The sequence below is a fragment of the Pseudomyrmex gracilis genome, unplaced genomic scaffold (assembly GCF_002006095.1).
Source record: "Pseudomyrmex gracilis isolate BER0280 unplaced genomic scaffold, ASM200609v1 scaffold_11, whole genome shotgun sequence".
In the NCBI taxonomy this organism is placed as follows: Eukaryota; Metazoa; Arthropoda; class Insecta; order Hymenoptera; family Formicidae; genus Pseudomyrmex; species Pseudomyrmex gracilis.
The window spans coordinates 784028-811734 of NW_018020595.1; the positions used below are offsets into that span (position 1 = coordinate 784028).

The window sequence follows — 27707 nt, forward strand, 5'->3', positions numbered from 1 at the left end:
TTGAAAAACACGAATTTTAAAATTATCTCGAGGCGTGTTTCGTACACTTTAGTTATATTGCGCGCGTACTTCTGCATCAACCTCTTACTACGACAGAACGCACGTGTGCATATGTAAGAGAGTATAGATATTTTATAAAAATTTATATCGCTTTTTCTCTCTCTCTCTCTCTTTTGATATTTGCATTCCTGCGGCATGAACTATCTCGATATATCATTATAATGAACTCCATTACATTATTGCCGTTAGAGAAACGTTCAGTCCTATTAATAAATTTTTCCTTTAAAGAGACGGAGGTAGAATAGCGGGAATATTTTAATATCTATTTTCGCACTCCTTGTTCTCTCTGTGTGTAGAAGTGCAACCTCTTTTGCTGAAAAAAAAAAAGAAAAATGATCTACCGATAAACATGATCAACTTGAACAGCATCAGTGCCGCGTGTAACACTTTGTTCGATCTTGTTTACAATCGACTAGAGAATCGGAATATATAATATATATATATATATTAATCTTAACGATACTTTTAAGCAAACGTACTGCCTGTTTTCGAGCGGATAATTAGAAAGAAAGTTGTTCCATTATATTTGTACTTATCGATCTTATTACGACGTAGAGAATCCGATAGAGTTTAAGTTTTCGTTTCGCAGTGAGAAGTGTAAAAGGTAGTAAGTATTTTATAGTAAAAATCGCGTGTGAAGAGAGTGTGTTACGCATATTCGATTAGTTTTCACTTAGACATTGACATTATAGTTACACTCAGAGCTTTGAATTAATAATGCGCGCGCAAGGAGCATATTATAGAAACAGTAATAAAAAAAATATATGAGATATATTTATAAAACACAGCAAATTTTCTCGTTCCAACGATATTTGTGAAAATGTGCGCGTTATCGCGCTTTTGTATGTAACAGCGACACGTTTGCAATAAAGTTTAATTCGATTAAAGGATTTTAAATAAATTCCGATGGATATGTTTGTCTGACAAATAGCTCAATTAGGTCCAGAACACGAACAAGTTTTTCGCCGCGCGGTAAAGTAACCGCGCGGCGGTGAGAAAACCGTGGAAAACAAATGAAACACATTTATTATTACAACAATGTATCCGCGAGGGGTTTTGAAAAACGTTATGGTAAAATTACCGTACGCGACGAAAAAAAATTGCCCGTACGTGGTTTAGGTCTCATTGGTCTTTTTTTTCCACAAATGTGATCTCGTGTAATTGATTATTCAATATTGATTGTAAATTAAAGATATCGAAAAGTATATCTATATACATTCGAAAGTTGATATTTAACAACGAAACGAAAATCGAGATTCGCGTTGCCAAAAAAAAAAAAAACAAATCCCGAGATTGAGTTTTGTGCGTCATACAGCGGCAATTTTTCACAAATAACGACGGATATTCGAATGAAGATAGTTGTGCATGGCCAAAGCCGTGCTTTTCTCTTTTTTTTCTCTCTCTCTCTCTCTCTCACTCTCTTATCACATTTTTTTTTTCAACAACGTATTCACATATATTTACATATTTTCAGGTCGCTTTATCTATGGTCGCTTTCTCTACACGCCTAATTGATTCTAACAAGTTTATGAAATAGATAGATATTATTTCCGATACAGTTGTGTTGGATTCGAATCGTCGGATGTCACACGAGGCGAAATAACTTTCATATTTCGCGTCGTTTTCAGCGCCGCGTCACTTTGCCATTGTTCCCCCTTCCGCATCTCGCGAAGTGTGTTTAATTACTAAACTCTGTACATCTATACTTAACAAATATTAACGAATATTCTCTAGACTGGACGTGTACGGTGACATGTGTTGTGCACATTATATTATTATGTATTGTTAATTTCTAACTTCTGTGTGAATAATCCTATGGTTTTTGTGACATATTTCACGAAACTACCTCACGTGCGACAAAGCCGCGCAGAGTCGGAGAGGCCTCCCTTTTAGCGGAGGGGGTGGCATACAACTTAATTAACGTTAGCGAAGACCGATATCCTTACAGTTACGTCGCTGTGAGTCAGGTAAGCGCGAATTCAACTACAGAGAACTTAATTAAGATACATCATCTTCTTACAGAAAATGATACACGTTCTATACTTAATAATAGACAGACATTAGAGAGTTTGCGAGAGAGATAACGATGAATTTACACGTTAGAAGGAGACGAATAAATAAATAGATTCAATCAATGAAGTTTTATCGACATAAATGTACAAAACAATACATTTAGTGTGTTACAGGGAGTATCGAAAACTGTCATACAGCGTATGGTACAGTGAAAAGTAAAGAGAAAGAAAGTGATTCTAACATTCGGTTTTCGATACACCCTGTATAGATACGCACAGTATCAGTTTGTGCTAATAAATGGCGCGCCCGCAAGAAATGTAAAAAAATTCAGTCTTATTATTTAATCGCTACGTATAGTTGTATGAGTAGTAAACCTGCGTGTACGCACTGAGATTGTTCTGTGCAAGGATGCGAAAAGACGCACACCTTTCACCGATATGGAATAACCCGTGTCCGCGGATTACGCACGATATGATAGATCTGAACTTCCGAAAAAGAAGTTCCGGGGAAAAAAAAAAAAATGGAAAATCTTTTCTACAAAGTCTCTTCTTGTGGAAAACCGAGCCAGCTACGCGATCACCGCGCATTGGGAATACACATCCCTCCTTCATATATGGAGGGTTGTTACCAAGGTTCCTGTAACGGGAAAGATCTTTTCACAAGGGAGTGTTTTCCCGACGACGGAAAATTTCCATCAGGCAAACACGTGTCCGTGAAATCGCCGACGAGTTTTATCTTCCTTTCACATGATGAGATGTATCTCTCTCCCGTGTCGCATGAGTATTTCGTGAAAGAAAAATTGCAGGGCAAATATTCTTTTATTCCATGAGAAACGCTCTTCTGCCGCGTGTTATGTGTATCTTACCCAGGAGAGCACTCCTCTTTCGAACTGAAATGAAAATGGTTTTTGTTTTTGGTCGGTCCGTATTAAAAGCCGCCGTGTGTTAATAAATCACGCGTTGTTTCTCGATTTCGCGCTGTCAGCGTGTCTACCACCTCTTTCTCGGGTTCGTAAGATGCTCGGGGACGTAATTACCTGTCGTCGGAGATCGCGAGGGCGATTGTTGCGGCGAACCTGCCATAGGCGATAAAGGTTCGTACGGCGGTGGCGGAGGCGAGGACGGCGACGGAGTGGGCGACGGCGGTGACAGCGTGAGGACGACGTCCGGATCGAGCCCGAGAATCGTCAGGACTCTGCGTGGGTTCGCGCGTACCCACGACTCGAACAGGTCCCAGTCCGTCTGCGTCGACGCGTCCCTCGTCGGCGGATTCCAGCAGACGGCGCCGGGCGGATGGGATGAACTCCTGGCCAGGATCTCGCTACCGCGGCTCGCCGTCGGAGTCGGCAGGTTCGGATTGCTCTGGGGCGAGCAGGCGAGTATCCGCAATGCCTGAAGAGCGTTGCGCACCTGTCGACCCAATACGGGTCATTTCGTCTTCTTTTTTCTCTCTCCCTTTCTCTCAAGTTATACTTATATCTATTTCATGTTTACATACGTATGTATAATTTTTTTAATTAGATTTGTTTAGATTTTCATTAGTTTTCTTTTGCTCATTTAATACTTAAGGTTGAAACGCATAACCACCTTTGCAGGTTGAGAGAATAAAAATGTTTACGCACAAAAACCAGCGTTTGGCTCTATTTGGATAAAAATAATCTATATCAGATAATTCATTGTATATATAGTCTGAAGCGTCAGTCTGAAGTTCTTGTTTGTTTTTTGTTTTTTTATTATCCCAAGAACTTTTACGAAACTTGTGTCAAAGTCACGAGAAAGTCGAGGGATCAAAACTATTGAGTTATCAGCTCGATGTTGTAAAGTACATCTGCATAAAGTACCTCCGAACTGAGCGTCGCCACGTCCTGGTGCAGCGTGGAGAACTGATTATCGAGTTTCTCGACCGATCCGAGGATGTGCTCCTCCATAGATTCCTGCACAACCACCTGCGCTGCCCTCCCTCCTCGCAGCAGCACCACCTTGTTCGCTCGTCTTCCTTCTCTGTAATCGTCCCTGGTATTCCGAACGGTATTAAACTTTTTTGTTACTCTATCTGCAGAATATTGAGAACTTTCTCTCTCTCTCTCTCTCTTTCTCGGTGAGAAAACGCGACATTGGAAAATCGCGACGCGAGAATTTTACAACAAGAGAAATACGCGCGAAAATGGATTACCACCGATCAATATAGATATACCGTCGCAACCGAAGTCAGAGATTGAACGAGATTTCGGATGCTTGAGAGTCTTCCGAGCGGAAAATCGTGTTACGGTATAACTAAGAAGGTATTTTTCCTCAGAAAAGGATAAATTGCGAGTGAGGAGTCTCTGGTATGTCGCGATGTTTTTCTTTCGTTTCTCTCGCCGTTACTTTACACCACTAATCGATATGAAGAGAGAGAGAGAGCCCGTCCGTGCTGCTTACAAACTTTGTGTGCGATTCTTGAATTTACATTAGAATAATATACACGTGTGTTTGCACTTTTGTAATAAGAAAAGAAAAACAAATTACCATGCAACAAGAGAAACACAAGAGAAACAATAGTTTTTTCTTACGCACAATTACGCGTGGCACATGGAACAGACATTTTTGTATTAATAAAAAATAAAAATTAAAAAAATAAAAAAATGAAAGAAATAAAAATGTTGCGTGTCAGATAAAAATGTTCAACAACAATAGAACAATATTATGTTTTTCTGCAAAAATAGAGAAACAAAAAATGTTTAATTGCAAAAAGTGGGAGAGAATTAGTTCGGAAACCACAAGATTGGACCCTTTTTTCTTTTGTTCGCATATTTTCTTTTTTTTTTTCGTCCATTATCTCTCGCTTTTGCATTTGGTCGTAGCAATTTTTACTTTTCCCATTATGCGTTTAATGTATTCCCGCTCTCTTTTGTGTGTATATGTTTTTTTCTTTTTTTATATGTTATGAGAGAAATTATGTATTTTGCCGATGCTGTTTTACATATTTATACAATAATGATATCTTACCTGAATTTTGCGTGACGCGGGCTCGAATTGTGAAGTGGTGATTTGTTTGGAGGTGAAGTTAAAGGGGAAGTCTCACCCTCTTCGGCGGCGTTCTCGTCGTCCTCGCTGATGGATGGCAATATCAATGACGGTCCATTTATATCGGATTCCTGCTAAAATGTAGAAAGAAGACCGGTAAATTCGGTCGTCAAATAAAAGAATCCTCAATAAAATTATTGTCTTTTTCAATGTATGTAAAGTGCGTATATATTCATTAGAGCGTACAAATTTATTAAAAAGATGATGAAAAAATAAATAAATATGCAAAAACTGTATAAAATAAATATGTAAATGTAAATCCCGAATCAGACCAGAACTTTTTCAGATACTATAAAAACTTGTTTTTTTTTTTGAGCGCACGTGTGTAAAATTTAAAATAAAATATCACATTAAACATTCATAATCGCAAAGGATTCTATATATGTATGTTTTATATATATATATATATGTTTGTTTGTTTATTTTTTGTTTTGTTTAAAGTAACCGGAACGAACTCGGTGCCTTTAGAGTGAAGAAGAAAACAATTTTCTTTCTCGCGGAAAAGTACATAAAACTAATTTACCTCTGCCTCGTATCCCTCGCGCAAGTTGTACGTAAGATCGTGTTGTATATCGTTCGCAAACTCATGCTGAAACTCGGGATAGAGTCGGAGCACCTCGATTAAACCTTGTATATGTATGCACTTCAAATCGCAGTAAGTTAGCGCTTTGACGTCGCAGCTGGATTTTACAATGACGTCGATCGAACCGGAACCCGTTATGCCCCCTCCGTTATTTTGCAGATGAACGTTTATATCGCAACCCACCAAATCACCCTTCCCTTTGAAAAATACAAAAAATCACACCGCATCAGAAATTTCGCACACACACGCACACACACACACACACACACACATTAATTGCCTCGATGCGGTGTATTAAACTTGTGTAAGGATCGAAAACTGTTTTAAATCATCGAGCGCGCAAAGCTTGTCAGATTCAAACGTTTGTCGCGAATAAATTTTGCGGTACACCGGCAGCGGCCGGTCGTCCATTATGAAGCAAATTAATTATGTAAACGCGGATATTGATTTGCGTTTATGGTTTACCTAAAATTGCGACCACCATGCCGTTCTGCACGACCTCCATGGATCCGTTGCATAGATAATAGATGTACGAGAGAGCGTCGCCTTTGTGGATGAGAAATTCACCGGGGGCGCAAAAGTTGTTTCTGATATGTAACGAGAGTAACTTCAAACATCCCTGTGAGGCGGACTCGAAGATGGGCAAACTCAGAATCTCACGATGAAGATGCATCGAAACGTCTCCCCGTAGTTCCTCCGGGAATTGTTTAAGGGTCTGCACAGGAGAGTCACACATTTTGTTTTTATCGCGACGAACGCCCGTCGCAATTGTTAATTCACACTATTCTCTCGTCGTGCGAGATTTACGCAGAAACAAGATTCGATAATTTAATTGAAAACCAGGCGAAAGAGAGTAGTCTTACCCGATGCACGTCAATACCGTGATTTAACGACCACATGGTTTGAAAGTAATCCTGCATCCGTTGCTTGAGTTCTTCCGGGATTTGATGCAGGACTAGAAAATCTTTCAGATCTCGTAACTTGGTCTGATACAGAGATCTTCTGGAATACATTCTCTGAATGATCGCGGTGACGTTACCGAATACCGCGGCGTGCATGAGAGCTGCAACGCAAATTGCACGTGAGAAATATATGTAATCACATCGAGCACAACATTGAATTCATGGAACGCGATTGATTAATTTAATTTACTTTGCCGCGAAATCAATATCACAAAAAAATTAACTATTGATTAATGTTTTATATGCCGTGTGAATATCACACACGCACACATACACAAAAACGTAAAAATATATAAATCGACCGAACTCGATACTTTGTCACAGAGTAACGCGTCGATTACACTGTTCCGCGCCGAAACTTACCGCCAATCAGCATCGTGCAAATAGAGAAGAACTTTTCCGTAAACGTGTTCGCCGAAACATTTCCAAAACCTACGGAAGTTAAACTACTACAAGTGAAATATAATGCCGTTATGTAGCTCTCTGTGTGCGTGACGTTTTGCACAGATATTTTCAATTTATCAGCCAGAGCGTGTATCCAACCTGAAAGAACAAATATTAAAGAAAATTTCCACTACTTCATTTCTCGCTTTTTCTTTCTCTCTCTCTCTCTCTCTCTCTCTCTCTCTCTCTCTCTCTTTGTTTGTGTTTCTAGTTGTGTACTTTTCCAAGGTTAAGAAAAATCACGGCTAGTTATTTAATGACAAAATAGACATTTCTACTTTTCGTCTCTGCTGGTCGAACCAATTTCTTAATAACATTGGCAAATAATGTCTGTAAATCTTATCTCTTAGATTGTATTCTCTGATAGAATATCTCTTCTATACGTTTTCCATGTGCGCAACAGTTTCTACGTAGAATGTCCTCTCTTGAGATAGATATCACGATTCTTGCAGATCACGAAAACTACCTTCAGATTGTTTTCTCTGTGCACACACATATACATGTATATATACGTCTGGTTATTGTGAAGAAGTAGCTTTGTGAAAATCTAGCTCTCAGATATGGAGTGTGACTTACAAAATGTTCCAAAAGAGAGAGAGAGAGAGAGAGCGAGAGAGAGAATGAAACTGCACGTATTACTTTGCATACAAATTGTGCTTCTCGAAGAACTCACCCAATTCCCAATCCTTGTCGTTTCGCAGTCTTTCCTTCTCGGCGATGACGAACCAGATACAAGCAAGCCAATGCGCCACCAGAATGAAAAAAAGCATGAGCATCGTTAAAATCACCGCGCTGTATTGCGAATATCTGTCCATTTTTTGTAACAGACGAGCGAGTCTCAACAATCTCGTGAGCTTCACTAAATGAATATTGCTGTGCGCCGATTCCTGGAACATTCGTTGAAATAAGTATGTCGTTTTGCTGAGTTTGTAAAAAAAAAAAAAAAAAAAAAACTGAAGCCATTTTGTGTGAAAATATATTTCATACGCTTAAACTTGAACTCAGCAACCTCCCCTATTAATTTCCTAAGCTCATTGCGTGCAATCGATTTTCTATTAATCACAGAACAATTTAATTAGCTTAAATTTCGAGTAATCCGATTTAGATCTCTCGGAGAGATTTTGCGAACATCTTTCCACACTTTAAGCGTTTTCGACGGGAGTCGAATTGCTCCCGGAGTGATTAATGACGTCACTTCGGTAAACCGAAGCAATATGATTGGTCGATTTGCCAAATTGACGTCGTTAATCGCTCCGGGAGCAATTCAACTCGCAACGCGGTCGAAAACGCTATCAATCTCTAAGCCGTCGAAACGCGCGCGGGAAAGAGAAGAGTCTCGATTAAAAATGTTGAAAAACTCGCCGTAAATTTTCAATGTTAATCTCCTCGAGGGGAGATCGCGTATTTCTCATTTTGCAAGCGGAAACGTCCGTCAGACTCTCTCAAGTCTTAAGTTCGAGTTTACGCTTACTTCTTCGCCGGAGGTTATGAGAAAATCTATTTGTAAAGTAAAGATACTGACCTCGCCGCTGTAAACATCCGAAGCATAAAGAAAATCAAACGGCAATGCCGCAACAAGGTCAACGATGAACCAGCCTTTCACGTAATTTACAGCGATGCTTTTGCTATTGCTGACGACTTCGCCTTTTCTGCTTACATAGGTTGTTCTGAAGTTCAACACGATGTCTGGAGAGAAGAACATCAGAGTGTGTGACGCAACGATCAAACAAAATTCTCAGAATTGAAAAAAAAAAACCAATTAATTTATTCGAAATATGAAAAAAAGATTTTGTATTTTAGATTGGCATCTTTGTCTATAAAAAACTTTTATTATGATTTATTATTATAATTTAATTCAATTTATAAATTTAATTCAAAAAAAAACTTTCATCGAAATTAAAATAACGACAGGTCAATTCGAGCAAATAAGATGATGAAATTGCAATCTGCATAATATATCTCACTATAATGATGTAATCAAACGTTTCTGCCCTTACTACACGGTCTTCACCACGTTAGTGATTATGCAAAGTGGTTATCTCTCTATATTGAATGCTCGATTTGCATCTCGTATATAGAAACACCCTTCTTACTCCCCTTGTGATTCAATTCGGAAGAAAACCCATTGCGAAAAAATCACCTTTGCCAAGAGTCGAGCTCAGACTTCTCGCATTCCGTGCGGGAACGTCTTATCACACTCCGGTGCTATCACAACACTTATTATTTCTCTTATTAATAGCAATAAATCTTGCTGAACGAATCCCATAATATTCTGACGATGTTTGATACGCTCGCCCAAACTAACGTTCGGAGCAATCAATTAATACTTTCCCGTCGACAACAATTGATATTGTTTCCTGCCCGGCGTGACAATAATCGTGATTGCGATAGCAGATGGAAATGCGGAATCTGTTTGCATCACCGTCTACTAACTAAACCCTCCTCGACCGAAGAGAGGAAACGGGCTTTCCTGATACTTGTTGTCCCGTCGAGTTTCCCGCACGCGCGCGCGAAACATATCACGCAGCTGCGAGCAGAACCTCGGCTTTGTGCCGTGAATGCCTTTTAATCCCGTTTGCAAATTGCATTTCAGCCGTGAAATTTTGCGTTCCGCGCGCCCACTTATCCAAAACTAATCTCGTTCGAAAGTTACAGATACAGGTACACAGTATACCCAGTGCAGGATACCATAGCTGATATATTTTTATACGTGGAATATATATATATATATATATATGTGTATTGACGTTTACACAGTCACTTTTTCTTCTCCAATTAATCACAACAGAATAAAACTTGCTAACGAATTCCGCTATTGAGATATTTTGCGGTTACGTTCGCGTAGGTGGAAAAATGAAAAGTTTATTTCAATTTATAACGCGAATAACTTTTAATGCGAAATTTATTAACGTCGTTAGCTCTCATGACGAAGCAATTCTATACAGCGAAATTAAAAATAATTACCAAATATCGAAAATATTTGTTGTTTATCCATATCAAGGTTTGCAACAATATATCTCCGCAATAAACAATATAACCGCACAAATGTGTACATTAACGTTTTCGGAATTGAAATCGGACATTTAACGATAACTGTGTTACACGGCGCGCGCGCGTGCACGATTAAAGTATTAAATATTACAATGAAAGATGATTATAACGTAATAATGTAGTAAAAATGTAGATAAAACGTTTTTTTTCCCGAGCAAACAAAATTGAATATTTTTTCTCATCATTTTTTTATAATCCTTTCTGTAATTTAATACGTTTGACCATCTTTTCGTTCGGGTCGGAAACTTTCCATTATCAAAAAGTTCAAGCACTTTCTTTTGCATAACTAAAAATGAATTTACGTAAATTGGCTGTGCGATTTTCTCTTTTTCTCTGTTGCGAGCATTACCAAGTCACCTAGTTTCGAAGATCATTTATCGTGAAACTTGATGTGAAAGGAATCATGTCGCGAGTGCTCCTCTTACGATTAGACGTTACATCACGATGTAAATCAATTACTAATACGCATGAAAAAAAAAATATATATATATATATGTCGTACGTGTTCCTGGCTTAAAGAAAACTGCCACGAAAGGTGAATGGAAGCCATCCGTTATCGTGATAAAGAGGAGAATGGGACGACCAATAAGTTTTCTTACATACAGTTTCAGCTTAACAAGCTTCACGTGTTACCAATGAAAGGGACTTTTACCGTTCATTCGAGAACATTATTCCGAAAGATCGAAAATAACCCACATCTTGCTAAATGGGAATAATAAGATTTAGAGATACGTTTTTTGTCCGCGATTGCTTGTCAGAACATTTATCGAACGCTCTAGTTCTTCTATACGTTATTACATTATATATATATTCATTTTGCAATTTTTTTATTTTGTCAATGTATATCAGGGAAACCCATTGTGATCTTTATATCATTTTTCAAGTAACGGATTTACGTTTACCCGATGAAATAATCCAACGGGATTAGGTGAGAAGTTTATCGCTACATGTCGAAGGGATAAACACGGAGGATTAAATGGCACGTTGGACGAAATTGAAGGAGGAGGATACTCACCGATAATGAAGAGCGCTTCGACGACAACGTCGCTGACCATGGTAGGCCTATCGGTGTTGATGAAGCTCGCATTATACGGAACGATTATTGCCACGTAAAAGGTCGCGATGAGAATTAGCCAGTCCCAGCAGGATTTGAAGCCGCCGTAATGACTGAGGATAAACTGCGATTTTTTGATTGCGGTGGTTTTGTATTCCGGCAAGGGCGGCGCGGTAGAATGCAGAAGCGTCTAAAATATGCAATATAACAGGAGGAGTTTTTTTTGTCCTTGTAGTCTACAGACCCACACACTTATTTCTCTTTTTCTCTCTTTCTTCTGACGATCGCAATAATATACCGAAGCTCTCTCGCTGCTTTCATCGTGTTGAAAAAAATCTTTGATGTAAGTTTGGAAAGGTTTTATTTGCATCATTTAACTTCGAAGACAAAATTAAACTTGAAAAGATATTTACGACACAAAAAGAAAATAAATAATTACGTGAGGACAAGTTTCTTCTTCTCTAAATTAATAAACAACATATTTTATATAACGTATCTTTATGAGTGTTCGTTATAGTTTAATCTTAATTGGATCCGATGCATTTTGTTTGATTTTTAAAAAATTTTGCAAAACTTCTGACATTTTGTTCAAGTGTCAATTAAAAAACAATTTACATAAATTATTTTTGAAGAGTGCCGGGCAAAAAAGACCCTAAGGTTTAGAATTAGAGTTAAGCTTCTCATCATTGTGTTCTCATGTTATTCTTTACGAGACAATGTTGTAAATAAAGTAAATAACCTTACATTATTTAGCTTAATTTTGTGCTTATTGTCCTGCTTGTAGTGGCCTGACAGTTGGTAAAGGACGGCGCGACTTCTTCTCCTCTCATAGCTGGAAGGCGGTGCCTCAGGGTCGATATTGTCACTCGAGTCTGGAATTGCAAATTACGCCATTATTGGATCAGAGATTATGCAAAATCGGTATCAAAGTTCCGGGAAAGTAACAAATTATAGAGCGAGATATATTAATCATAAATAACGCAAATAGGTATTTTCGTCTTTTCTCTCTCTATCTCGTGTTTAACTCAAAGTTAAATTTAACAATAAGTAACTGACATTTCGGGAACAAACTATATACGATTACGGTCGTGTAGTAGTTTCGACACGACGTCAAGAAAACATATCATGTTCTCATTAAAATTCAATCACCCGAGCGCGCGTCTTTAACACGCAAAGAGCGGTCGGAGAACTCACCACTGTCGTGTAACTCGTAGAGCTGAACATTCTTCGTGAACGTGATATCTTTGTGCGAGGCCAGAAACAGAACGACTTCACTCTTCTCGTTTTTTATCGGAACGATGTCGAGTAGGCAATTGAACGGAGTTCCTGCGAACGAAGACACGACCGTGCGTATAGAGGAAAAGGTGGAAATACGATACACGTAAGAGTTGTAAGATGGAGTTTGCATTTGCGCTAAAACCACCGCTCGAAGCTTTGGGATAAATGCCCTCATTAGAAGCATCAGGTTCCGTTTAGGAACTTACTCAACAACGCTGGCATCAAAATAACGCTGCGTTTTAGCCGAAGACAAGTATTCGGTCTCGCGAAAGAGCAATAAAAATGCAAAATAAAATTTAATAATGTTTTTTTTATGTATATTGTTAATTCTAATATCGGCCATTATTAACGATTATTCAATATTTTCATTTTAAGCTACAACTTTGTTTTAAATCAAATATATACTTCCATAACGAAATTAAAAACAAATAGGCTGACCGCACACACGAATTTTCAAGTGGCCAAGCTGACCTGGTCGGGTAATGTAAGACTGAACTAAGAACCGGGCTTTGTTTTCGCAGTGAACTCCGATAGAGTTTGTCCACATCGTGTGATACATATAACATAAACGCGCACAAAGAAGACACACAATAGATATGTAGTTATTCGCGTTGTTGGTAATTCCGCACTGACAACGGAGCGAAGGAACTGACGGATTTGTCTTGTTTCCGCGCGCAGCTCGACCGCCTCGGGGCTGCTCGGAGAACGAAGGAAAGAGCCGTGGCTAAAGGGTTGCATTCCGACATTCACTTCTGGCTCACGGAAAATGTGATACAAGGCGAAGCTGCGACGACATTCCGTGGCTTGTTACTACGTTACCACAGAATGGAAAACATTCGCGAAACTGCCAAGACGGTCACTACTATTGTGGTGGACAGCTAATCGCACCTCGTTTATTCTATTACTGTGTGTAAATACGGATGTACAACAAAACTTTGGTCTTATTAAATTTGCGCTTCTCGGAACGATAGAATTGTATCGCGGTGTGGCCTATAAAAGAAGAAACATCATTGTATATAGAAAGGAGATTCCTCGTCGTCATTCTCTGTTGATCTTTTATGTATGATGATATATCTTTTGCCACTAAAGTTTTATCAAAGTATGTTTGGAATTTTCTTATATTTACGTGTGGACGTAGTATTTACGAACACACACATACACACACACGAATCTTGTTATAAAGTAAACGATTCACGATAATAATGTAATCTTTTAAAAATATTAAAAAAAAAAATTACGGAAATTACGAAGTGTTTTTTGTTTTAATGTATGCAACAGCGAATTGTAAGTACGCAAGTTTGTAAGTTGACAATTAGCCGACATTCGTGTACATAATTATGCGCGCTTAATAAAAAAAAATAAAAAATAAAAATAAAAATAACTTCGCTGTCCCGTCAACTAAGAAATAAATTCTGGGTCAAAGTAGATGGCGGAAAAAATCTCGGTTAACATTACCGCAAGTTAATTTTTCTCGTTGCGCAAGAAAAAGAAAAAAAAATGAAAACCGCCAAAGTTGAAGGCGGAACCGCGTGATTGCTTCATTTAGTTCCGCGCGATAAGTTTTCTTAAAAAATATTTTATTTTTTTTTTTAATATCGCTCTCTCCCCAACGTAGAAAATTCGAGTCAATATTGACTGCCGGTCAAAAAATACGATTTTAATATTAATTTAATTTCTGATTAAAAATGGAAAAAATTAAACAGAGACTTTCCATGAACTAAGACCGTTTATATACGTATATATGTGTGTATGTATGTATATATTGACTGCTCGGTATGAATAATATGAATGTTCATATATTAAAAAAAAAAAGACAGAAGAGTTGTCTTGACGACGGATTATTGATCGAAGATTTCAATTTAAATTTGAATCGAGAATCGGAACAACTCGGACGTGCGGCGCTGAAGCTCTCTGATTTCTTTCGGCTTTTTGTATTAAATATTTGAATATATTATTAATTCATTAAAATAAAATAACCGCGTAATTCTCGCATACTAATTATTTTGTAAGCCAGGTGTTACATCCGAACAAAATAAATATATACATACATACATACATATATATATATATATTGCACGTTATTATATATAACCGCTCAATAAAGCTATCAGAGTCTTTGTTATTGCGTAACGTTTATTACCATATATATTCTCACATTAAATCCCGCTATTATTTTTGTTTCGTGAAAGAGGAATGTTTCAGATCATTCTGTATTTAATATACCGTAGACTTTTTATGGCGTAGGTGGTTTAATGCTTAGAAATACCTCGTCATTGAATGTTTAAGAGAATCTTACCACTCTTCTTATAGAAAACAACCTCCATTTTCAATTCCGTCTTGCTCTCGAGGCTCTTGTCGATCATTGCCTTTTCTTCCTCCTTCGTTTCCGGGCCGTAGAGAAACTTGCAAGCGCAACTTTTCTGCATGATTTGCGCTCGCGCAAATCCTGTCAACTCGCAGAATCCATCGGAACAATAGACGATCGGATAAAGCGACGGAACCTGCGCGTTCCCCAGTACGAAGTTGCTATCTGCGAGCAAAAAAATATACGTTTTTTAAGGGATTAATCGCGACTGCGACAAATCTGCGCATCGTCAATATTAAACGTTACTTGCTTTGGGAACATTTCAATTGACGGTGCTGTAATAAAAATAATTCCCGCTGTTACAACGTGCAAAGAAAATATCGAAGCAACTTGATTCTTGCGTGATCATACGTTCGTAATTTGTTGCATAAAGTTTTCTTTGACGTCACAACGCGTATCACGAGAACACACACACACACAGTAGCCGCGCACCTTTCATTCGATTTTACATATTTTTTTTGCGCTCAACGCGACCTCTTTTCCGTTCTAGAAATATATTTACCTGCGCCGTTTAAGCGTAAACTACTAGTGCGTATCTGAAAATCTGACATTTTCACGACGCCCTCCCCGAGGAAGCACGCGGCTTTCCTTTAAGAGACATATTTTTAACCGGCAACCCTTCGCTCTAACATTTCCCATCCTAGTCGTACTAATTTCTATTTTTCACATCGGGTAAACATCAAACGACGCAGTGCCATTTTTGGATGCGTCCTCCTAGTAGTCGCGGATCAAATCACAAAAGCTGACAAAGAAGTGTATACACGGGATGTGCATCTTGCGTCGATATTAAGGATTAAACGAGCATAAAGCTCTTTATTACGGCACACGAGTAAAAGAGACACACAGATTCTGATCCTCGTATCGGACGTTTCGCGACAGGAGTCGCGTCGTCGTTGTCTTCGTCGTCTTTTCGAGCAAGCTAACTGACGGAAGTTTCTCCGGATCTGCAATCTCCACGTTTACACAAGAAATACGACTTCGTTTCACTATAACAAAGTTCATGCCCGAGGAGACTCGTTTCGCTCTCTCGTGCCGTTTTGTGTATTAATTTAAACACATCTCCCGTATATAAAACGCTCGTTCGCCGCGTTTCTGAGAACACAATGAAATTTAGCGTCTAGTAAGATGCAACATGACGGAAATATTAGATACGCTCAATCTTCGTAGACGGAGAGGAGAGAAAGAAAGAAGAGCGATGCGCGACGACTGGAAAAGATAAAGAAGAAATCAGGAAAGAATCTCAAGGGCGAGTGCACGATCGGTTAAAAAAAAAAAAAAAAATAGAGTCGCTTTTAACCCTTAGAGACTGAAGTGACGTCAGAATCATTGACAAAGCCGCTGTCTGACGAACTGGAATATAATCAGCTGTGCAAACGCTTCTCCCTTCGACGCGTCTCATCAACATTTCGGTTATCGGTAACGCAAGTAGTGACACTTACGTAATTCTCTCTTGCACGTTTCTTACAAACTCTGCAGATGGATCTTTAAAAAAAAAAAAAAAGTACAAATAGGAAATCAAAGGTACGCTAGTTCTACAAGTTTAGCGATTATAAGTCGAAAGAAATCGATCGAGAACTCTCTCGACGGCGGATGGGCGGAACGAATCGCACGAAGAAAAGTCGTTCCGCGTGTAACTTGGTCTGCGGAGGCTCCGGGGAGAGAGGTGGCGAACGCCAAATAATTACGAAGATCCCGAGGGGTTTCTTGAACTCCCGAGCAAATTACGTAAGTTACACCGACGGAAACGACGGCGGATCAAATGAAATGACTAATTATTTTGCATTAAAGTGTTAATCGGCCCGTCTCTTTATCACTCGAAGGTCTTCTATTTGCGGCGCGTCTTGAAGTACATATCGATCACAAACCGATGTCTCTCGAAATTAATTTTAGACCGCGAACTGTAAAATCGAACAACGCGACGATTTTCTCTCCGCGTGTAATCCGATCGTTGAATGTTTTTTCCAAAGATGACAAGACAAGTATTTAACTACTTTGAAAAAAGTACGAGATTTTTCTATATTTCATCCTCCTTCTCTCCTCCTTTCAGAAAGAACGAAAAGTCGGCCAGTTTGCGTTTAAATATAGCGCAAAGCTGCAAAAAGCTTCCTCATCAAATTACATTTCGCGCATTTAAAGAGGAATTTGGGCAATTACGCGGAAATTTGTGCGATTTGCAGTTTGGAATTGCCCACGTACAATAATGGTTTGCATCTATCAGTTCGATGGACTTCCATTCGCCGGAAGTCTCGAATTTCAACTCGCAGCGTGTTATGATTTAAAGGGACCGCGGTAAAATAAATTTCGTTTCAAAAGGAAATTTTTAAACTGTTTAAGTTTTTTATGCACGTGATTACGCGTGCGCCCGCAAAATTGTCGGCGACACAAAGAAACGTGCGATTTAATTTATCTTTAATGTGGAGAGCAGATTATAAAATAATTGCCGTACATTGTAAAATAATTGGCTTTTGATGACGATTATTTCACAACCCACTTAATACTTGATTTAAATCGTCGCAGCTCCTGCTGCTAATCGAATATATAGTTTTCAATTTAATTTATTTCTCATCAATTTATTATCAAAGCACGCACGCTTGTACGTAGCAAACGATCTAATACACTTTTATGGTGTATTATTAGTTTCTATGATCGCCCACACGCGAATCTAATTAAATCTACGATTGCAAGCTAGTTATGGTGAATTAGCGTGAAAACAGAGAGAGAGAACATCACGCGACCATCTACGCGTTTGATACACGTTGCTCGTCGATTTTGTCTACTACGGTCAGTCACGTTCTTCCGTTTATTTCCACGCGGTTTATCCACGGATAATACGTATTCCCGATTTTCTGATCAAATATTATGCAACAACGTTACGTTACAACACGAAGTGTCGTTTTGAACACAACGGCATCAATATTTAATCCGATTATCACGGTCATCACTGATCATTACGGAGACACCACGTGATGTGTATGTAAATATACGAATATGTAAATACAAGTATCCGATGACCTCGCAAATTTTGTCACGTTTCGCGGATTTAGTTCCAAGTCAACTGCAAACAAAGAGAACGTTTGAAAGGATAATTTTACATAGACCTCTTATCAGGTATTTTTACATCGCGCGCATGGACTTGTCTTGACAAAATTTCCATACGTTAATTCCCGCAAAATTAGGGATATGAGATGTGCCGCGTCACAACTCACGGCGTGACTCACAAGTGAGTCTCTCTCCGTCGCTTTTATTGGAGATTTAAACTTGACGTTCGTCACACATTGATAAGGATGACACAGTCGCGGCCGAGGAGACGCAATTAAATGAGGGTTTTGTTCGTCGCGCGCAAGCGATCTCAACCTGAACCGATATTCATTTTCGAGTTTGCAATATTTCGCGCGATATTCTTGCGAAGTTAAAATGCGCTATCAAGCGCGGCCAACGGGGGTCGATATTACAGTGTACAGTTTCTATGATATCACGCGAACGGTTATTGACCCGCCGAGGCGGAGGACTATCTGGTGTTTCACGTTGCATCTCTCCGAGCGCAACGAGACAGACAATGCACGTTACAGGTGTTGATCACAATGCGAATATGTATATATATGTACACAAAACGCGTGGCGTTGATTTGGATAGCGGAATTATGTTGCTCTTGACACACTGTAATAAGCTGCTTGGAAATACGTCATCAGTATTGTAATCTAATTCACTGCCCCTTACAGAAATTTTAATACTGACGGTGCGGTCGGAATAATATTTATTCTGAGCATTAAAAGATCTGCGTCGTGCTTTGAAAAAAATTCAAGAATTTTTGCCGCGGAGAAACGACGGATCTTCGGCTTTGGTCGTATCTCTTCGCGTTCAATTTTGTGTATCGCAGTTTAAATCAATTTCATTTTTCATTACCGTACCGTGATCTCTCAAACATAAAGTGCGATTGTTTTACTCGCCTGTACTACATGATAAAAATTTAAACAATACGATGATGGACGTGTGCGCATTCGTGCAGAAGAAAAGCCAACGGAAAAAAATAATAGAAAATCTTTTTTCTTGTAAACAGCATAAATACAAGGTTTTGTTAATATTATGTGATTTATAATAATAGTTTTTTAGCAAATAGCAAAGCTAGTATTGTTTAATGATGTATATAAAAAAATATATTTTTTAATTAATTAAAATAAATTTAAAAATATATATAATTATTTCTTCTTTTTTTTGCAAAGACTCTCTCTCACATCTCATGATTTTTATACTACCTCTACTGTTAAAATATTAAACTTTCTCTGTAGAGATTTAAAACAAAAAAGGAGAAACGCCCACATAGATGTTAACATTTACTTAAAAAAAATTCTGGTAACAATGTACATCTTTTTGTAATTAAAAACTATATATCAATGTTTGCTCTTTTATTTCATTTTCATAATTTAGTGAACATCACCTCTTGGCCTTTTCCATACGAGAGAAATAGCTAACTTTTTGCATTATAATGTCTACTTGACAACGCGGATATCGAGAGATTAACCTTGAAAAGCATGAGACCCATGAGGATTCCGTGTAACTTTGTCCCTTGATTATCGTTCAATATATTTCGTGAGAATTCTCTCTTGTGGAAGATTTACTTGGGAATCGATTCGTTTGCCAAAACCACATATTATCATTTTACTTTCGTTTTTTTTCCGGCGTAATAATGTGAAAAAAAATCGTAAATAAAAAAGAAACCATATATCTCTGTAACTGCATAAAAGAATGCGTGTTTCATTAGTAAAGAACAATTCGACTTCGAGAGATAATTCGTTACGTAATAAAACGTTATTAAAACGATAACAACATTAAACGGCAATAACAATTATTAACAAATAATTTGTAGAATTGAATTAAATTTGTCTGTTTTTCAATGTTAAGTACATGAACAAACATTTATCCTTGGCCTATCAGTCAAGTTGGCTTGTATGTAAAGGGTGAGTCTGATAAAACATTCATTTTTTTCGGGAGCTGTTAGGAAAAGACGTTCATTATCAAAATTGTAGGACACGTAGAAGCACATACATAGTTTGATGACTGTAAGTGTCTGCTTTTCAAGCAAACAATTAAAAAATGTTCTTTTTAAATAGTAACAGCTACTTTTTAGTCACTCGTTGAATTTAATAACTTTTGTATCTTTCGATGATTCAACCGTTGTCGGAATATCAACAAAATTATACGTCAAAATGAAAACTGAAATCTAAACTCTTGTACGAACGTTGAAAATAAACTCTTTTATCAGAGATAATACAGAGTCACCTTTACCGATCCACTTGTTTGGAAACATTTCGTTGAGCTCTCGCCTCGTTTATTTATTCCAAAATGAGATGATATTCACATTTCCAGTAATGTATCGTACAATTGATACAGATCACGTCGATAAAACGAATATTCTTGTTGTTACAAGTAAACAAATTGTTTTCAAAATGTTTTACTCTAATTAAGAAGTTTTTAATATGTTAATGATTCACAATGAGTGCTGATAAAATGCTGTACTACGTAAGCGGCTGATTTGTATGCCGTACGTTTTCCAAATCATCGTTATTTCATGAAAAATATGTGATTATTAATTTTAAATAAAAATCTAAATTCAAATACTATTTACCTTTAATTAAACTAAATCTACATTTACTTACTATCTTATGTAATAGAAAATTGATTTTTTATTTTTCTGTGATTTTTTTCTTATTGTTGATGCGAAAACCAAACACTAAGGAGTTTTACGCTAAAATCCTTCTGCTTGTCCTACAATTTTGATAATAGACGTCTTCTTCTATCTCTTCTTATACGTTTTCGAGAAAAACGTAATGAATGTTTTATCAGACTCACCCTGTATACGTACTCCCTGATATTGCACGAGTAGCAAAATGCAGATAGAGGTGTGTGTATCATTCTATCGTTATCTATCTGCGTCATACACGTTATTATTTACGATAAGATACGCGAGTTATCCATATTTAGTAATCATCATTATTCCCGTCCCTTGGATCGATATCTCCTGTATTGCTCATTATACGCCGCTCTCTTCCATCTGCCTACAGCGAATTTTTGTCCAACGCAGAATCATTGGAAACTAATACATTAGCGCGATATATATAACGCGGCTGTACACAATGGATTAGCAATGGCATCAATATTTCCGTTGCAAAAGTAATTACATTGCAATTTCCCGAAACTAAACCTCCCGCGAGTTTCGTCACGAAACGCTATTTACACACAGTTTCCTCGATGTAGTGATTAATATACTCCCGATAATACGACTTCGTAATTTTGATTAACATATACTCCAGCACGGATTCCAGCCGAACTCTTCAAATGTCACCGGCGATGTCGTTTAAATATTCACATTATTTTTACTCATCTCTCGAGATATACACGTAACTTGTTGCAGTAATTAATATAATGTGTTACACTTTGATACGATACACCAACAAACTTATCCGTACGTGACAATGTTACGCGCGCGTATGTACGTTTGTATAAGAGAGACAGATCTCGATACACGCGATGATAATACGCGGTTTGAAATTTGCGTTGGGAGCGCATCTCTCCGTACGTATAGACAAACGGTAGTGGCGGATGTAGCGATTCAGAACGGATACGACCCGGCCTGACTCGTATGCAACTGGAAGTTGGAAACTGTCCAGAGATATTGGCGCTCGCCGTTTGCGGCGACGTCTATCTCCTTTATGATGTTCGAATTCGTTCGTGCAATTTTGCCGAGCAATATTTAAATCGAAACGTTATCGCGCTCAAGAAGTTTGTTCACTGAACTCAATATAATACAATTGCATCGACTTCGGCGATTGTACCTATTTTTTATAATAAGGATTGTGTAACGTGCGATCGCAATTAAAATTTTATGTTCAATTTTTTATTCAATATTTTATTCAATATAAAATCGTTATTATTATACGTGTATTTTTGTGAAAAAAAAAAGAATTTATTTATGACGATATACATATGTATATATATAAATAAGTAAAAACCTGATCACAAATTCACAAACATAAAGACAGAACGTAACTCAAATGATTTGAAAACAATATAAATTATTTTGTCTCTTAATGGCTCCCTTCTCTGTTAGGTCGGACACTATGAGATCTACCATTGGTTGCAAAGTACAAATTACTTTCTTAAAATAGCTGGCATACGTATCGCTAGCAACATTTAAACACATTCTTGATAACAAATATAGATTTATATTTTATATAAAAATTTGTGGAGTCTTTTTCCTTCAAAAAATCAGACATTTTAGAATTACGAGAATAACTTACAAAATGCAAAAGATCGGACGATGAATGTTTGATAAAAAGGCTTTGTAAATCTTTAATGAACAGAACTCAAAAATATAAACGCGCACATCGACTAAATATGTGTGTGTTTGTATTGATAAAATAAAACAGAAATTACTTGCTATATTTTTGTACCAGATCAAAACTACGGTAAAAAAACACGGTTATACAAAAAATATCTTCAACATGGCTTTCTAAAAAATGTGTCACAAGCAATACAAACGTACACACATATTGAGCTGTCACAGAGAAAAATGTGCTCCTGACGTTTTTTGGAATTATTGAATTATAACAGATAAATATAAGTATACAATGTCACTAACACATCAAACATGACATTTCCGAGCAGCAGGATATTCTTCCGTACGAACCTCATAGGATTAAGAACGAAAGTATACACACGCTTTGAAAACGGAATCGATTCTCGTGGCGCCGATGTCGAATTAATATTCTATATGCTTGCTAGCAGACGTGGTGAAATACACGGGGTTGGCAAGCGCGGTGAAACATGGGGGTTTTCTTAGGCGACAGTCTGACTGTGTGCACACAGAACTATTCTTATTCTAAGCACAACGCCGTTAGAACACTTCGACGCATGGCACAGAGTCAATTATTGAAACAGAAAACGAAAAAAATGCAAAAAAAGGCTTAAAAAAGTAATTTTGGCAATAACTAGGTGAAGAAGATTAAAAAAAAAAAAAAAAGGAAATTTACCTGACAAAAAAGAGGGACGTGTAAATGTAATGAAGAAAAACGAATAAATTAGCATGGCAGAAACTGTTGATCAAAGTATCAAATTAAACTGTATAAATTGAATATGTTAAACACGCGACTCTATCAACGGAAACGTCGAAGAAGACTTCGACGTTTCTCTTCGGGATACCGCGGGGGAAAAACTACAACGCCGATATCTATTAGAGATGCAACTCCGACTGTAACTCGCTTAAGATGACGACGTGATCCGTCGCCTACTTCTCGTAATTAAATTCCCTCGTAGGATCGGGAGACCAAACTTCACGTCGGTACTGATACAACTCGACCCACACGATAGTTAAGGTGTTAACCAACTTTATATTACGATAATTATAGAAAGATTCTCTCGGACTGCGGGGGATGGAATATAGACGAATGCGCGGTGCTTGCGGAAATGTCCTATATCGGACACCATTAATAGATATACAAAAATACTTTCAGAAAGATTAGTTTTCTTTATTAACAAATTTATATAGATATGCTTTATTTTTTTCTTCTTTCTCTTTTTTTAATTTTATTTTAACCATGTGAAGCCTATACCACTATATCTTATCTTATCTTGTATTATCTCCTTTTGCTCTTTTTTAATTTTCACTTGTAGACTACAAAACATGTTTTTTTGAAATTTTATACGCACGTCTCTCCGACGTATTGGACAAGTTCATCTTTCACGTTTCAGCTTCCTTCAAGTTTGTGAAAATTGAAAAAAAAAAAAATAACAAAAGATAACACAGAAGATAAGATGTTGTAATATAGGCTCTATAAAGTTAAAACTAAATTCAAAAGAAGAAAATTTCAATAGAGCATATTTATACACCTAAAATTCAGCATTGGCTCAATGTGGCTTTTTTAATTTAATTAAAAAAAAAAGAAAATACAGAATTTTGTTTCTCTCGAAAATATTACAGAAATTTCTTGAGGAATCGAAAAGTTGCTTTTTGATTAATTTGCGCGCACACCGGCGCGAGATATTCATTATTACATAAATAATGCTACAACATCACGTTTGCTTGACAATATTCCTGTGTGTCGCGTATCGTTTATGTCTCCGCGGTTAATGCTGATGCACGCGTCGAGCCGTTAAGAGAAACTGTGTGATACAGGGATATTAGGCGCGGTTAAACGCGTAATGAACATTAACGGATGAGACACGAAATTAAACGCGTTCATTCTGGCGTGCTGTTTAGGAAACACATGCGAAGAGTATCTCCGACGATTACAACGAACAAGTTCGGATATTTGTATCAACGTCCCCGTTTTCGTCACGAAACACAGGATATATGTTTGAAGCGACAAAGGGAGAAATTCGCGTAAAAGGGTTACCGAAGTTTTAATAGCGTTCTTCGTCACCCTAGCAACTCGCAGAGCGACGCTTAGGGGAGCGTTAATCCTCTCGTATGGGGCTAACGATTAATCGAAAAAGAACGAAACGCGTAACGGCGTTCTTTGCGTTCTTTTTTATACTCCGTTTTATTTTACTTTAAAGTAGCTTCACGAAAAAAGTATTTTTCTAATCATTTACAATTGTAGATTTAGAAGATTCGAAATTGCTTGACACGAAGAATAGAAATCGATAAAAGAACAGCCAATAAATATCAACACAATTTCATCTTATCAATCTTGTGGGCGCAATTTGATTGACTTTACAAGTGCATGCAGTGATTAAAGAAATAAAGCATATTAACTTCAATTCTGAACCTATGGAGATTTTTTTTTTTTAAATGCTCTTTAAAACTTATTAAAAATAAATTATGTAAAACTGTTTTTTTTTCGTTAAATAAACAACAATACATATTAGTTGATTCTTGAAAGAAGAAATTTTGAAAAAATTTTAAACAATTTTTTTAAGGACAAATAAAATGCGTCAGAGCGAGACCCACGGTTCATTTTTAAAGTGCTAAAAAACAATCAAGAAGAGATTAGTTACAAAAAAATAACAAAGATAGACTCACGTGTTCCATCGAAACGAGTCGCAATGGTATCCAAAAACGTGTTTTGCGGAGCAAGAAGACCCTTCCTGACCGGCATTGTAATTGATCCACCGCGCTGTTATAAGCGCAGAAACCTGCAAAATTTTTACATACACAAACTTTGTAAGGCAACATTATACATAATATTTTTTCTCAAATCGTAAAACAACATTTTATTACGAGTTCTAATAAAGTTCTCGAATTACGAACAAAGTCACGCGCTAAATTCCACCGTCACGTCTAACGCCGACGTATCTAACGTGTTTACGGAAATGTATTTACGCACGATTCATTGGAGAATTCCGTAAGTCAACGTCATTCGGAGATCTCGGTATTGCTGGACAAAGTGCCATTGTAAACGCGCCCCCCTGTTCGTTCCGATTCTATGCGATTTTAGTTACTTTCTGGAACTAATCCAATCGTTTCTATTTTCCCGTGGCCGAGAAATCATTGACCGTCCGCGAATAACTGGGTTATACCACTGCGTCGTCTTGCATACCTCGGAATATATATGCAAATTAGTCGCACGCTCTCGTTATTCTGTGTTGCATATTCGTGTATTTAATGAGGTAATTTATAAGTTTTATTTGGGAAACAGAGAGAGAAACATGTACACACACACACACACACACAGACATGCACACACGTACTCTGAAGTCACGCGCATAATTACGAGAGCGTTAATTTCGCAGAGAAAGAAGATGCATCTCGAAAAATTGCCATTGCGAAAAATTGGCGAAATAATGACACACACATTCCGATTACACTCTGTTTTTACACAACAAATAAAATAATTTAAACGCGGCGCCGCACAAGCAAAGTTTTCATTAGTAGAGCGTGCGTTTTTTTTTATTGTGCGTTGGGTTTTTATTGTTTTTTTTTTTTTATCGCATACCTACGTTATAAAGCAGATATTGCTGCAAGTTTCGCGCGTTTGTGTGTGTAATTTAATGCGAAACGGATACGTCACACACGTCGCGTTTGACACACGCGATAAATATTTATAAGCGTATGTGTGTGTGTGTATTAAATCTTCCAATTTGCCGATAATAGAAATTCTATGCGCTAATCTCGGTATTACTCTTCGCAATACGCGTGTGGCATAAATTATTCTAGTCTCGCGCGCTTCGTGCGTACGAATCTTATACATGCTCTTTAATGATTCGAGAACAAACTTTGAGATCTCTCTCTCTCTCTCTCTGTGTGGCTTTTACAATTTTTTGCTCTCAACGCCGCGACGCAGATCAACCGCAGGCATCGTTTAATAAGATGAATTGTTTGAAGTTTTCTTTATGAAAACCGTTTTTATTTCTCTTCTGGAAAAAGAAAAAAAAACAAAAATGTGATCCTGATAAACTCGCCGTTTGAAAGGTAAAGAACGAAGGATTTTAATCTGTTTGGATTGCTTCCACCGAAATAATACTATTTTATTTCATGCAAATACTACGACGTTACGACAACATAAGGACCACTTGTTCTTCCCGTTCCAAGATGGTTTTCGTTCGCCAACAGGTTGTTTGCGAACTCGCGAAAGAGCCAGCACTATTTCGCAAGAATGTATAGACGATGTGCATTATACATGGTGCAGTTTAAACAAAAAATATCTTATTTGACAATTTTTTTAAAAATCGGTCTTTTTTAGACTCGCTCAATTTTAGTTAACTTAGAAAAAAACATTACAATATTATCGTTCTTCAAACGGCAAATAATTTTTTTTTCACACAATTGTGTATCTAAAAGATGGAAAAGCTCTCGAATAATGTGAGGAATATGTACATATACATTTCCGAGTTCCTGCGTTCCTTCGCGACGCGCGCGTAGACGCGCAGGAACTCGGAACTGGAAACGGATTCTTTTTCTCACGATACATACCGCGACCTTGTCAATCGTGTGTCGGTCGACGCCGATCTCTCTCGAATCCCTCTTTGATTAAGAAGAAACAACCCCGTGCTCTCGTCTGTCGGTTCGATGCACTCGGCGCAACACTGAATCGACAACCACGGTGAGCAGCGGTGGCACAGCTCGAGGCGCACGCCAACCGTGTGCGAGTCGTTCGCTTGCGATCGCGTAACTGACCGAGCCGAGGGGAGAGATTTTATCCTGATGGCCCGGGCTCCTGGCTGACTTGCGCCCCTCGCCCGACCGAGCGCAACATGTGGTAAAACGTAGGGAGGTTAACACACACTCGCGTACACAGCCGCGCGCGCACGCCCGACACACGTACAGGTGAAACACCGCCACCGCCGCCGACCACGTACCACCGATAACTGTGCACACCCCGCGACACCCCGCTCGGCTCGCCGTGCGTTCGCCGTCGCCAACCGCTGTGGGGGTTGTGCGTGCGTGAGCGCGCGCTTATCATCCCCTCGGTGAGCGCGCGCATGCGCGTGTCTCAAAAATCTGATACGATCATTACTCCACAGTCGGCAGTTTGACACTCGGATTTTTTTTTCAAATCAAGTGGATTCTCTGATAAAAAGATAGTCCAAGTCAAGCAAAACAACTAGCCTCCCTCTCTCGTTCGCGGATCGTTTGTTAATCTTGTCGAATAGACAAATATTTTCTCATCTCGCGAAGAGACATTACCCTCCTCGTAAAAGCTCCCTCTCGGATTACAGACGCAGCGTGGAAATGACATAAACGAGAATTATACCACCGGTCTAAAACCGGAAATTTTGTCACGTGACAGATTGTCGGGAAGACAGTTGTTTTTCCTAAACACGTGGTGTATGTTAGAGGTAACTCGTCGTGTTATTTCGTTCGCGTTATTGCGCGACGTCAGTCCGGTCAAACACA

General features: G+C 38.0%; 1 protein-coding gene across 1 annotated transcript; it reads right to left on the reverse strand.

Annotated features, from left to right (window-relative positions):
- Positions 1-26956, reverse strand: LOC109863607 (potassium voltage-gated channel subfamily H member 8). Its single transcript, XM_020443920.1, has 16 exons — positions 26784-26956; positions 24894-25006; positions 14807-15040; positions 12427-12558; positions 11977-12104; positions 11194-11422; positions 8650-8813; positions 7801-8014; positions 7047-7226; positions 6585-6784; positions 6187-6436; positions 5662-5918; positions 5061-5212; positions 3914-4085; positions 3110-3482; positions 1-2962 (listed from the first exon to the last, which is right to left on the reverse strand). Exons 2-16 carry the CDS (start codon positions 24967-24969, stop codon positions 2892-2894), a joined length of 2832 nt encoding a protein of 943 aa, XP_020299509.1. The 5' UTR covers positions 24970-25006; positions 26784-26956; the 3' UTR covers positions 1-2891.
- Positions 26957-27707: the final 751 nt, after the last annotated feature.

Bases quoted from the DNA above. Each gene is read 5' to 3' on its own strand.
- LOC109863607 (XM_020443920.1), bottom strand. From the start codon at position 24,969: ATGCCGGTCAGGAAGGGTCTTCTTGCTCCGCAAAACACGTTTTTGGAT. The intron at 7,227-7,800 runs GTGAGTTCTTCG...TTGTTCTTTCAG, and splicing joins CGACAAGGATTGGGAATTGG to GTTGGATACACGCTCTGGCT. The intron at 2,963-3,109 runs GTAATTACGTCC...TTTTCATTTCAG, and splicing joins CTCGCGATCTCCGACGACAG to TTCGAAAGAGGAGTGCTCTC.